Here is a 12,941-nt window from a genome sequence, read left to right as displayed (position 1 = left end):
GTCACCCGGGGCGAGCATTCTCGCTACAAGCTAGTTTCTTTTTCTTTTTTTTCTCTTTTTAAATATTGTTTTTCTCCTAAACTACTTATCCAATCTACGATCCGATCATACTATTTTATTAGTTGTAATTAAATCTTTACATGAAGATATCATATAATTATATTCTAATAAAATAAAATCATGTGTTTCAAACCGTTAAAGCTGAATGTTTCATACGTGATATTGATATGTTTCAATGTATATATTCAATGTGTTTCATAAAATTCACGAAACCACCTGCCACTACTCTCTCTCTCTCCTCTCTCTCTCCCTTCTATCCATGCATATATGCATTTTAATAATCTTCAAAATAAATTTTTTCTTAAACTACTTATCCAATCTACGATCCGATCACACAGTTGTATTCGTTGTAATTAAATCTTTATAACAAGATATCGCATGACTATATTTTGACGAAAGAAAAACATATGTTTCAATCCGTTAACACTCGTTGTTTAATACATAATAGTAACATGTTTCAACAAGTATCATCACCATGTTTCATAAAATTTTTAAATATTTCAGTTGCTGATTTTTTTTATTTCACCATACATAACTTAATGTTTCACTTGTTGGTCAACTACAATATTTGACCCTCCGATTTTTTAGAGGAATCGGACGTCCGATCCGTAGTTTCCTCCGAGCTTCAAAGAATTGAGTCTGAGAGGTTCGATTTTATTGATAAAAACATAAACAGAGAAAATACTTGTTTATGAAAATAAAAAAGATTATCTCTGCAACTGATTATAGTTAAACTGACTTTTCAGGAGTAAAGGACCCAGCAATCAGAACCACTCGCTAGGCAGGATGTACTCACGTACAGTTAGAGCATTAACTTAGGCAAGCGTTTTTCTTTGCAGGTAATGGCCTCTGTCAAACCTAATACAGATTGGCAGTTTGGCGCGATGGACAGGTCATGATCAATTTTAAATAAGCAGATGATCACATTTAATGTGTAGTATGAAGGGAACAGGTAGAATAATACTTGTAAGTTTACAATCCTGTCCCACGAAGATGTCGATCCCCTAAGTGCCGTTCGTCGTAGTACATGAGGGACAGGTCCAAAACGAAGAGACGGAATTCGCTCGTGCGAAACAAGGGCAAGAGAGACGTGAACCGAACAGGATTGCCCTTGCACACCTGCGGCGGATGTATGGTTGCAGCTAAGCTTTATTAATGTGAGTCTCTGCCCTTCCTCTGGTCGATCGATGACGAGCAAACACAGCGCGTTTCGCCACGCTTTCTCCCAACCCCCAACTCCATCCCATGTCGGCCCATCGTCCATTCGTCCTCCAGACCGATCACATATTCAGACCCGTCAACTTCAGCATTTCACGCGGCCACTACGACAGCTGCTTCGGCTGCACTTTCACTCGTATCAGCGCGAGGGGAAGAAGAACAATCCGTGGTTTTCCGTTTCTTCAGAGGCATGGACAGATCGTCTCACGACTCGTACGCGAAGATGCTTGATGCTTCCCGGAGGATCCTGTCTCGAATTTTGATTGGATCACTGCGCACTGGACACTCACTACTACGTTAATGCTGCTGCCAGGGCTGCAGCCAAAGGACCACACTGTCATTGGCTCCGGGACAATAGGAGGCCATATATTTAGCCATTTTTTAGGGAGATTTTCACCAATTGTACAGTTGCACTATTGCTACGCAGATCACTGCATACGCAATTAACTCTTTCTTACAAGCTCAGAAGCTGTCTGCACCTATATAGCTACTCCCTCCTCCGTTCTATAAAAAACCAACCTACTATCGGATGTGACACATCCTAATACTATGAATCTGGATATACATCATACTAAAATATGTTATATCCGGTTCTAGATTCGTTTTTATGGAACGGAGGGAGTATTCTGTCATCAGCTATCACTGCTCTGCCTGAACTTGTCTGAGCTATTACTACTGTAGTATATGAATTTATGAAGTGGAGTCTCGTAACAAAAATACGAGTATACTCCGTACTGTACTACCCTTATCAGGATTCAAGGATACTAGGAGTATAGCATTACCAGATCAGGCACTTAGATGTGGCCATCCAAAGAGTAATGGTAATAGCCTAATAGGAGTACCATCTACTATTGATCTTTCAAAAAAAAAAGTACTAGTATAGAAGTAGTATCCAGCTAGAGCTGCTTAACAGGGTCAGAATTTGTCCAAACAGAGCTTGTAATGCACACTGACGAAGTCGATCCGATCGAATCAGAGTCAACATTTAAAGAGTACTATTTCGAAGTAAAACTGTTCAGTTCTTACAAGATTACATGTGAATTTGCAAGACTTGGACATGAGTGTTCATCTCGTAGTTTAATGATGGGTACCCAACCTGCAACAACAGTGCTTTAAATTGTACAAGCAGAGGGTACCAACAGAGTAATTTGCACATGCAGTCCTGAACCTGATGCCATTGCGAAACACACAACCCTATACGGTGCAGATGCAAGGGAGCCCAATTCAGTCCCAGCCATTATCTGTATTGCCGTACTTCCGCAGGGAAAGTTACCCTCTCATCTGATCTACCATTGCATACATCTCAAAAGGAAGTGAGTAAAAAAGAAAACAGGACCAATCTTCAGAGATAAGTTTTTGAAACCTATCTTCAGAGATAAGTTCACTCGGCGATAGGAGAGGACCTGATTTGGACTCAAATCAGGTGTTGACGAATAGAGTAGCAAGAGTTTTTTCGACGGGTCAAGACCTCAAGGGTCTTAACAGTTGAACTAACTCGGTTATGATTTGGACACTTGGTGATTAACTACTGATAATAGTACTACTTATTGTTATTGGCTTGTTACATCATTCGGTGCTCAAAAATCAGATGCAAATTTAGATGGGACAGACAGCAGCTACTAGCAACATAAGAGAATTATGTTCAGTGTATCATGCATGACTAAACTCTGAACGTACTCACCTGGATCCAGATGCGAGCAGTACAGTACCTGTGCACATTGCTTGTGTATTACTCCACTTAATTACGAACTCTATTATTTTCCTCCGATAATGCCCGCAGAACAAGGTTGTCACTGAAAAATGGTCCTCTCCAGAGTCCAGGAGCTATAGGAGGAGTATGATACTCCTTAGCAATCATATACTCATATGACATATCCAAATTGACACCGGGGTTAAGCCGTTAACCGTCACTACGAGTTGCACTTGTATAAACAAAAAACAAGGGAGAAAACCTTGTGTCCCCCCCATGATGCAGAAATCTAATAAGAGCAGCCCAACGCTTCCGGTTGGTGGCGGTAGACCGGCCTCTTTAAACTACCCCATCCGCCCCAGATTTATCAATTACTCCTCGTCATCTCGTCTCGTCTCCGCCACCGTGCGCGCGTCCCCTATATTAGACCCCCCAACCGGGCACCGGACACACCATCACCAACACACCACTGCAAACCCATCCGCCTCCGCACCGCATCGCACCTACAAATTGTGCACGCTGCACCGCTCAAAAAAAAGAAGAAACTAAAGTCGTACGTAGGACGCGGCGTGCGAGCGTTGGTGCGGTGCGCGGCGGCGCGCGGGGAAGTAGTGAGAGCATCGATCATGCCGGGGGCGGCGGGGTACTCCGGGTCGGTGAAGCTGAAGTACGTGAAGCTGGGGTACCAGTATCTGGTGAACCACTTCCTGACGCTGCTGCTGGTGCCGGTGATGGCGGCGACGGCGCTGGAGCTGGCGCGGATGGGGCCCGGTGAGCTGCTGTCGCTGTGGCGGTCGCTGCAGCTCGACCTCGTCCACATCCTCTGCTCGGTGTTCCTCGTCGTGTTCGTCGGCACGGTGTACTTCATGTCGCGGCCAAGGCCGGTGTACCTCGTCGACTACTCCTGCTACAAGCCGCCGCCCAGCTGCCGGGTGCCGTTCGCCACGTTCATGGAGCACACGCGCCTCATCACCGACGACGAGAAGAGCGTGCGGTTCCAGACCAGGATCCTCGAGCGGTCGGGGCTCGGGGAGGAGACCTGCCTCCCGCCGGCCAACCACTACATCCCGCCTAACCCGTCCATGGAGGCGTCGCGCGCCGAGGCCCAGCTCGTAATCTTCTCCGCCATCGACGACCTCGTCCGCCGCACCGGACTCAAGCCCAAGGACATCGACATCCTCGTCGTCAACTGCAGTCTCTTCTCCCCGACACCGTCGCTCTCCGCCATGATCATCAACAAGTACAAGCTCCGCAGCAACATCCGCAGCTTCAACCTGTCCGGCATGGGCTGCAGCGCCGGCCTCATCTCCCTCGACCTCGCCCGCGACATGCTCCAGGTAAGTACTAGCCAGCTCTTTGATGTTACTACTGTTTAGCTAACTAACTAATCAGGTGAGCCATTAACGAGCGACATGGACGGACACGCGCAGGTGCATCCCAACTCGAACGCGCTGGTGGTGTCGACGGAGATCATCACACCAAACTTCTACTGGGGAACCCGGCGGGACATGATGCTGCCCAACTGCCTGTTCCGGATGGGCGCGGCGGCGATCCTGCTGTCGAACAGGAGGAGGGAGGCGAGGAGGGCCAAGTACAGGCTGATGCACGTGGTCCGCACGCACAAGGGCGCCGACGACCGCGCGTACCGGTGCGTGTACGAGGAGGAGGACGAGCAGGGGCACTCGGGGATCTCGCTGTCCAAGGAGCTGATGGCCATCGCCGGCGACGCGCTCAAGTCGAACATCACCACCATCGGCCCGCTGGTGCTGCCCATGTCGGAGCAGCTGCTCTTCTTCTTCCGCCTCGTCGGCCGCAAGCTCATCAACAAGAAGTGGAAGCCGTACATCCCGGACTTCAAGCTGGCGTTCGAGCACTTCTGCATCCACGCCGGGGGACGCGCCGTGATCGACGAGCTGCAGAAGAACCTGGACCTGTCCGCGCAGCACGTGGAGGCGTCCCGCATGACGCTGCACCGGTTCGGCAACACGTCGAGCAGCTCGCTCTGGTACGAGCTCGCCTACATCGAGGCCAAGGGGCGCATGCGCCGCGGCGACCGCGTCTGGCAGATCGGCTTCGGCAGCGGATTCAAGTGCAACAGCGCCGTCTGGAAGTGCCTCCGCACAGTCAAGACGCCCGCCGACGGGCCGTGGGACGACTGCATCCACCGCTACCCCGTCGACATCCCGGAGGTCGTCAAGCTGTGATCGAATCCATGGTAGCCTCAGCCTCGCCCTCGCCGGCGGCCGTCGCGCCGCCGCCGCATTACCTCCCCTACACCTGTACGTCACCCGCGAAGCGTGCGTCCTCAAACTTTGGAGCTTCTTAATTTGTGGTGTTTTCTTCTTTCCTCCTTTCCCCTCCCTCGCTTCTTAATTTTTTTTCTTGTCTTCCTTTTATTTTTATTTTTTTCGCTATAAACACGGATTAAATCGATATACTTTGTCTGATGTGTCACATAAGGAATGATCATTCACAGGAGATTAATTATTATATATTTTTTTAATTTTCCAATTTAGCGTGGCCGTGGTTGTTCGATTGTTCGTGTCAGGATCCATGAAGAGGGAGAGGGATTGGGGAATTGAGGGGCGTGATCGAATCTCATAGGCTCCAGTTGCAATCCGTATCGTTACTGGCGAAAGGGATACACGCATAGTCTCTGGTAGACTGGTAGGCCTACACTGCACACCAATTAATCTCTTTTGATTTGCGAAAACCCTAGTACAGTATTACTACATTACTCTTCCAAATACAGACATGCGTAATTTATTACTGAGATGACTACCTGATTACAACTGCGTACTCCCTCCGTCTCAAAATAAATGCAGTTTTGCATTATTCACGTTCAACGTTTGACCGTTCGTCTTATTTGAAAATTTTTATGATTAGTAATTTTATTGCTATTAGATGATAAAACATGAATAGTACTTTACGTGTGACTAAATATTTTCAATTTTTTCATAAATTTTTCAAATAAAACGGACGGTCAAATATTGGGTACGGATATCCATGGCTACACTTATTTTAGGACAGAGGTAGTATTATACTGAGATATTTCAGTCCTTCTTTGTTCCTGAAAAATCAGTGGTTCCGGTCTTAAAACTTTTGGTGATAAGAAATGGAATATGTTAGGAGATTGTACAAAAAAATCTGAAGGAGAGGGCACGAGCTACTCATGATCCGTCGTTGGGAGTTTTAGCTCGAACCGAACTCATGATCCATCTAATTACTAACTGAAGTTGAGTTCATCTTACTAGATTAAAATCGACTCGCACTTCATGCAACCGGTCAGACATGATCCATCTAATTACTGGTTGAAGTGAGTTGTGCTCATTAGCTCACGTTTTATTCCTCTCTTAAGCTAGAATTCCATTTCTGTTATAAATTCTGACAACGACGTGGGTTTACTTACATGCCCGATCTGCTATGGTTGACAATTAGAGGACTAGCTGAGAATAACTCCAACTTTTAAATTTAACTCTAATAGTTAGGTTTGAAATAAAATTGTGGAGTAGCCTAAACCCAATACTAAACCCAATACAGTCTCGGTGGGAGCGCTTAAGCGGTCTAGCCCGCTTCACTTCGGAGGAGCTGAAAGCCAAACATGCCCTTGCCCCTAGATGTACAATAATCCAAAATTGTCTGATTATCCCTTTCTTACCCTTTGTCGAATTTCCAATATCCCTCTGTTTATACGGCTGTAACACGTAAATAAATGCAGTCGCCGTGCCGACATGTTTTCCGGGACAGGCTCTTCCTTGAATAGAGAAGACGGCTTTCTTCCTCAGTTTCCGTTCCGCCTCAAAACATCAATCATGCTCCGGTGTGGAGGACGTTAATCGCTTTTACATTTATGGCGACGGTCGACTCCCCGGTGAGGATGAAAGCCGGCCGTTCGATCCAGGTACTCGACGGCTGCGTGCGTTGCGTGGCTGGGTCATCACGGTCACGACCTCACACGGGCATCAGACCGATCGGATGCTAGTAAATGCGGACGAGGCGCAGCTCAGCGCCGGGTGGGTGGGTGGGTGGGCGTGTGGACGCGAGGCTGGCGCGAGCTAAGCTGTGGTGGCTAGCTGGAGGGATCGCAGTTAATGGCCGAGGAAGGTGACAAGATGGGCTTTTTTCCCCGGTTGCGTGGTCGCGGCGCGGCGTTGCCGGTGGCCGCAGCGCGGCTGCGCTGGGTTTTGCTCCCCCGCGCACTCCTCACCTCGCTGGGTCGTGGCAACTTGGCGTCGCGCGTCGCGTGGCGTTGGACGCGGGGAGAAGCAGCGGGGATTGGGTGGTCGGGCACCCGCAGGCGCGCGTGGCGCGGTTGGGAGGCGTTAAATGCGTTTGGCTGGCGACGGACCGGGGGTGGGTGTTGGTTGGGCCGAGGAAATGAGGGTGTGTGTGTGTGTGTGTGTGGGGGGGGGGGGGGGGGGTTTGGTCTCCTTCCCTCTCGGCTTGCGGGCGGGGTTTGGCTTGCGACTTGCGATGCCTTGCCATGCCACACCGGGACGATGGGGTCTGGTTGTTAGGCTGGCGTGAAAGGGAGCGGGGAGTTATGGCGACGCGATTGCGTTGCACGATGCATCGTCGTGCATTCACGGGGCGTCGCTGTTGTGCGCCATGGAGATGGAGGGGAGTGGAAAGCAATCGAAAGCTCCCAAAGCCCTGAAGCAACCTGGACAGCCCGGCCTCAGCTTTGCTTGATGGCGGCAGCTGATAGTGCTCTGATAGGCCATACTAGCGTTTCTCCTGTGCCACATTGACTATAGAACAGCGTAGCACGAAGCTATCACTCGTAGTTCTAAGTATCCCGATCAACACTATAATACATCCATCCTTCTACAATATCCCGATCAACACTAATACCATCCTTATACGCTTACTAATTACTGATACTGCTGGATTATTATTACACGCATTGCTGGATCAGTTCGAGAGGCAGAAGCAACAAGTCAGATGTATGTGCTACAGTACTAGTGTCTTCAGTTCCCCCGAAACAACATGAAAAGCACATCGCCCTCTAATAACAGCCTGTCGCCATTTAGCATTCTGCTATGTCCAAATTCATCCAGAACAGAGTTCTTGAATGTATTCCAACTTGATGCTAACTTCGCGCCACAAATCTTGCCCGACATGGCACAGTGGTGATCATAGATCATCTGTCTACTCACACGCATAATCCATGAGCAAGAGATCCGATCCCTTGGCAGGGGAGTCTTCGGATCAGTAGCACGAAGCATACGTATACACCAATCTAATTCCATGGTGATATCTCTATTTATGATTAAATATGCAACAATAAATAAATGACTTCATTTTTATCTAGCTTACTCCTTCCGTCCCAAATTTATTATACTAGGGGCCTGTTCACTTTGATGCCATTTTCAATCTTACCAAATTTTGGTAAAGTTGCCAAAAAAGTGACTATATTTAGTTTGCTGCCAAATTTTGATAACTATATATGCCAAAATTTTGGCAACTTTTGGGCATCAAAGTGAACAGGCCCTAGGATGTGTCGCATTCAGTCCAAGTTCGCTATATTTTGAAACGAAGAGTACCTTGGATCAATTTGGAAGGAAATATAAGTTTTCTAATGCTTGCAATCGTAGTTAAGGACAACTACATTGCAATAATAGGCTAGTGGCTTGTCTAGATTCATTAGCATCCATATGAACATGGACAATGCTAAAAAGTCTTATAATATGAAATATTATAAAACGGAGGTAGTATTAAATTGCTGATATGAACATGCAATGCAAGCACAACTAGTCAAGATCTTGGTACGCAGTTCATAGCAAATCTGCACTGCACACTGAAATGAAGGGTAAATTTTCTTCTATGCCACTGGAAATTTACCCAAACCCTTATTTGCCAGTCATTCTCCCGATGCTGCGTGGACCTAGGGCCCGAATGAGGGCGATGATTTGCGTGTTAATCTAAAATACAAATAAATTTTATCATCAAAAGGCCATAAATAATTGTTTTTGATCAAATGGGAAACATCTCAACAAATTAACACCTTCACAGTCAAAGATGGAATAGAATTTACCTAAATAGTCAAGACTTCTTTTCCTAAAGAAATGTCGAAAAACAACAGGAAAATAACAAGTATGAGGTATAATTGAGATTATGTAAACGATTGAAACAAGAAGCAAATCAAACAAAAGAAGCATCAACGTCCACAGGGAGCAAGAGGGTGCAAGAATGAATCAAAGAGAGAGGAAAAAGAATTTCAAGCTGCAGTAAAAGGTGAGTTATGTCACCCTTTGAACTAACTCCTAAAGAAACAAGCAGCAGTAAGTGGCGATTTAAATCCCTGAATAAAAAATGAGAGAACATGAACATGAAGTTCAAAATGATGATATAACTGTAGTCAGTTTGAGCCTTTGAGGAGGGATGTGCTGTCCTTATTGTATTAAGTCAAACAAGAAACTACTTGTAATTTATGTGACAGTAGATATAGCAGTGTCCTTATATAACTTCTTCAAACAAGCAATATTCATGGATGAGTTCTGTTGAAATTTGTGTTCAAAATCAATTGTTAAGCACACATAGAATGACTTGCAACCCTATATAACATTTGCCCATTCTTGTCACTAGATGAACAGTGCAGCAATTAAGTGTGCATGCCCCCATGTGTGTCCAGCTGTCCACTTTCCCAGGAAATCACGAAATGTATACATGGACAATTAAGAAGCCCACAAGTTCACATTATCACATATGGGCATCAATTAAGACACTGAAATGATAACTACCTTCTTTTGAAAAAGGCAGGATCAAATAAGCGAAACAGAGTTTAGCTCCTAGATGAACCATCATTGTTTTTGTTTAGAAAGACTGTCACCAAACTATAACACAACATGGACAACAATACTATAGGCAACTTGAAGTATAAGTGCAAGATCACAAGAGGGTGAGGGTGTGTGTTGGGGGGTATGCATACTGACATTTGACATACATCACATTTAAAAGAGAGAAAATTCCTTCCATACCCCTGAAATTTTAGCCGATCCCTTCTATGCCCATGAATTTCCTTCACTCCCTTGTATACCTCTGAATTTTGATTTGGATCTCTTCCATACCCTTGCCGTTAATTGACCGTTTAATAGGTATATAAAAGTCAGTTTTACCCTTCAATATGTGAGGAATATGTAGAAATTTGTAAACTATATTGTTGGAAGTATAAAATTTGTTGTGTGATTATCATATTCATAAGTTTTATGTACATAAAAAATTTAATATATATTTAAAAAGTACATGTAGCATTTTTTTAAATGATAAACATAGTTTTGGAAAGCATTCCTATATAATATATACAACAGGAGAAAATATGTTGAACTACCATAAACAAATGCTACATATACTCTTTTAGTAGGTAAATAAATATTAGTTTTTATGTCATTAGGTAAAAATAAACTTTGCCATGAATAATACCTTGTACAATAAAGTCATGAATATGATAGTCTTATATAACAAAATTATACACTTCCAACAATATAGCTAGTCTACAATTTTTAGATTTCCTTCATGTCTAAGGGCAAAAAGGTCCTTTTCATTAGAATTAAACATTCAACTAACGGTATGGGTATGAAAGGGATCAAAACCAAAATTCAGGGGCATACAAAGGAGTGGACAAAACTCGGAGGCGTAGAAGGGATTGGCTAAACTTTCAGGGGTATAGAAGGAATTTTCTCCATTTAAACAGGAAACACACAAAAAAAAATGCTTGCATATCGCACGGATTCAAAATTCGTTGAACGTGGAACTTTTGGAACAAGGTAAGAGAAATAAGTATATGTTAAAGAAAAGGGTAAAGGAGAAGTACAGTGTATATGAATTCTATGCAGATGCTTCATCAGATTCACCAGCACCACCATTTTTCTTGCTAAAGTATTCTTCTGCACGAGCTTGGTTCTTCAGATAAGATTGTGGTAGCCATTTCTTCCGCTTTGGTACCAGACTTAAAGTACAACCAGCTGCCTCGAGCTTCTCCTTGGCTGAAGCAGAGAATGCCCCAGCCTTGATATTCAACTTGACTGATACATCACCATCTCCTAAAATCTACAGATAGGTTTTCAAAAGTTAGCATACTAATACTACCCGCATGATAAAAGATACAATAACAACAGCAACATTGCAGTATCATTGTACTCAAACAAAGATGAAAGGAACGCCATCTGCTGAACATCAGAATCAGATGTCAAGAAGGAAAAAGCCTATCATAAGGATAAAGTTGATAGCTCCCCACATTATGACTTAGGTCTTGATACCTGTTTTAGCCCTGTGGGTTTTACCTTATATGTACCACATAGCTAGGAGCCTAGAGTATAGAAAAAATCAATCAAATGAAATAGGACCAGAAAGAACAATAAAAGTTGAACAATTATGCTATTCAAGGTGCATTAAGTTCCACCCTTGGAGAAGTCTTTGTCACATCAGTGATCAAGCGCCACACCACTACCCACTATAAGGGGCAACCCAGTAGCACACTAATGCATCTACTCCAGCAATCCGCCAACTAAGAGTGGAGACAAACAGTAAATATTTTGGGTATGTTGGGAGTGATGCAGACATGCAGTGGTACATGTAAGAGCACATGGTTTTGTTGGGATCTTGATACCACTTCATGTTTATGCCTGACAGATATGCTCATATGCAGGCCTACACCATGTGTGGGTTCATCATAACTCATACGTTCTAGATCCTTGAGTAGCCAATAGAAACACTCGTCAAATCATACCGTGTTTGTCCAACACGAGCTAAGAAAATTGATCCCGACACACAACTTTGAGACTTCGAATACTCAACTTGGTAATTGCTGCTAAGGACAGACCAACACAGCAACATTTGAGAACTACAAGAAAAAAAAAGGCCAGCCATTCAATCCACAACATCAACAACTAAAGGATTACCCAAGACTGCTGGTGAACTTGATGAATTCACTGGCAAAGATCAAATGCAAGGCATTCATATTTCAGTTTTCAGTAAAACATGGTCATCTACAGAACCGACTTAAAAAAAAGAAGGATAATCGTCGTATAGTGTACCTTCAGAGGAAGCTTTCTCTCCCTGCCAGACGGATTAATCAAACCCCTCGATTTCAAGGATTCCAATGATATCTCGTCACCATCCTTGAACCCGCCACGCGCCAAGTCTCTCAAATTGAACGGCACATACTTCGGCAAGCCAATATGCATTCCTGCAATCGCAAGGTAGAACTTGCAACGGGTCACTTCTCAATCCCAGCATTTCTGCATTCCAAATGGAAGGTGCTAGCGTGTTCCCACTCAATTTCCAGTGCATTTGAATGTGTGAGGCTTCGATTGAGGGCGAGGAGGGGAAGCGGGAAGCTCGAAGAGACTCACCTCCAGCAATGCCGCGCAGCTTGGGGATGCGGCGGTAGAGCGGCATCTGCCCTCCCTCGAACCCGCGCCGGACGCCTGGCCCCGAGCGCGACTTCTGTCCACGCATGCCGAACCCGCAGCTCGCGCCCTGCCCCGCCGCGATACCGCGCCCCTTCCGCTTCGGCCGCCGCCGCGACCCCTTCTGCGGGCCCAGGTTGTCGAGCCGGAACTTCTCCGCGGGCTCCGCCTCCGCGGCCTCGGCCGCCGCGGCGCTGCACACGACCGTGACGCAGCGGCGCGGGCGGGCGCGGAGGACGACGGACCGGCGGCCGGAGATGGGGCCTGGAGCGGCGACGAAGGAGGTGGAGAGCGAAGTGGAGGCCGGGAGGTGGAGCAATGTGGCCGCGGGAGCGAGGGAGAGGAGGGTGATGGACGCCATGGCGGTGGAGCGGAGAGCGCGCCTGAGCGGCTTGCTGGTGTGGGTGGATAGAAGGGGATAATTGGGGAAGGACACGAGGGAGATAAGACGGTTGGATAAATGGGCCATGAATCCAATTAACCCTTGGGAATTTGGGCCTCTTTTCCCTCTATTTTGTGAATGGTTTCGTATTACTCACTTTGCTTCTTGTTTATTAAAGGAT

The 12,941-nt window shown here is 45.8% G+C and overlaps 2 protein-coding genes across 5 annotated transcripts; one reads left to right on the top strand and one right to left on the bottom strand.

The window, feature by feature from the left end:
- The first annotated feature begins 3,417 nt into the window (after positions 1-3,417).
- On the top strand, positions 3,418-5,403 carry LOC4332090 (3-ketoacyl-CoA synthase 6). Its single transcript, XM_015777496.3, has 2 exons — positions 3,418-4,305; positions 4,399-5,403. Exons 1-2 carry the CDS (start codon positions 3,595-3,597, stop codon positions 5,170-5,172), a joined length of 1,485 nt encoding a protein of 494 aa, XP_015632982.1. The 5' UTR covers positions 3,418-3,594; the 3' UTR covers positions 5,173-5,403.
- Positions 5,404-8,594: 3,191 nt separating this feature from the next.
- Positions 8,595-12,798, bottom strand: LOC4332089 (large ribosomal subunit protein uL15c). 4 transcript variants are annotated; one of them, XM_026023968.2, is made up of 5 exons: positions 12,322-12,798; positions 12,004-12,155; positions 10,782-11,017; positions 9,006-9,028; positions 8,595-8,892 (listed from the first exon to the last, which is right to left on the bottom strand). In XM_026023968.2, exons 1-3 carry the CDS (start codon positions 12,737-12,739, stop codon positions 10,796-10,798), a joined length of 792 nt encoding a protein of 263 aa, XP_025879753.1. In that variant the 5' UTR covers positions 12,740-12,798; the 3' UTR covers positions 8,595-8,892; positions 9,006-9,028; positions 10,782-10,795. The 4 variants fall into 4 exon arrangements, with proteins under 4 accessions (XP_025879753.1, XP_015631946.1, XP_015631947.1 ...); XM_015776460.3 differs by lacking the exon at positions 9,006-9,028; XM_015776461.3 differs by lacking the exons at positions 8,595-8,892; positions 9,006-9,028 and adding an exon at positions 9,820-10,039.
- Between the last annotated feature and the right edge of the window lie 143 nt (positions 12,799-12,941).

The sequence above is a fragment of the Oryza sativa genome, chromosome 3, assembly GCF_034140825.1.
Source record: "Oryza sativa Japonica Group chromosome 3, ASM3414082v1".
NCBI lineage: Eukaryota > Viridiplantae > Streptophyta > Magnoliopsida > Poales > Poaceae > Oryza > Oryza sativa.
This window is presented reverse-complemented; position numbering and strand designations above follow the sequence as displayed.

Excerpts from the sequence above, each read along its gene's own strand:
- LOC4332090 (XM_015777496.3), top strand. The coding sequence starts at position 3,595 with ATGCCGGGGGCGGCGGGGTACTCCGGGTCGGTGAAGCTGAAGTACGTG. Across the intron at positions 4,306-4,398 it reads TCGCCCGCGACATGCTCCAG|GTGCATCCCAACTCGAACGC; the intron begins GTAAGTACTAGC and ends GGACACGCGCAG.
- LOC4332089 (XM_026023968.2), bottom strand. The coding sequence starts at position 12,739 with ATGGCGTCCATCACCCTCCTCTCCCTCGCTCCCGCGGCCACATTGCTC. Across the intron at positions 12,156-12,321 it reads GCTGCGCGGCATTGCTGGAG|GAATGCATATTGGCTTGCCG; the intron begins GTGAGTCTCTTC and ends TTGCGATTGCAG. Across the intron at positions 11,018-12,003 it reads AGAGAAAGCTTCCTCTGAAG|ATTTTAGGAGATGGTGATGT; the intron begins GTACACTATACG and ends ACCTATCTGTAG.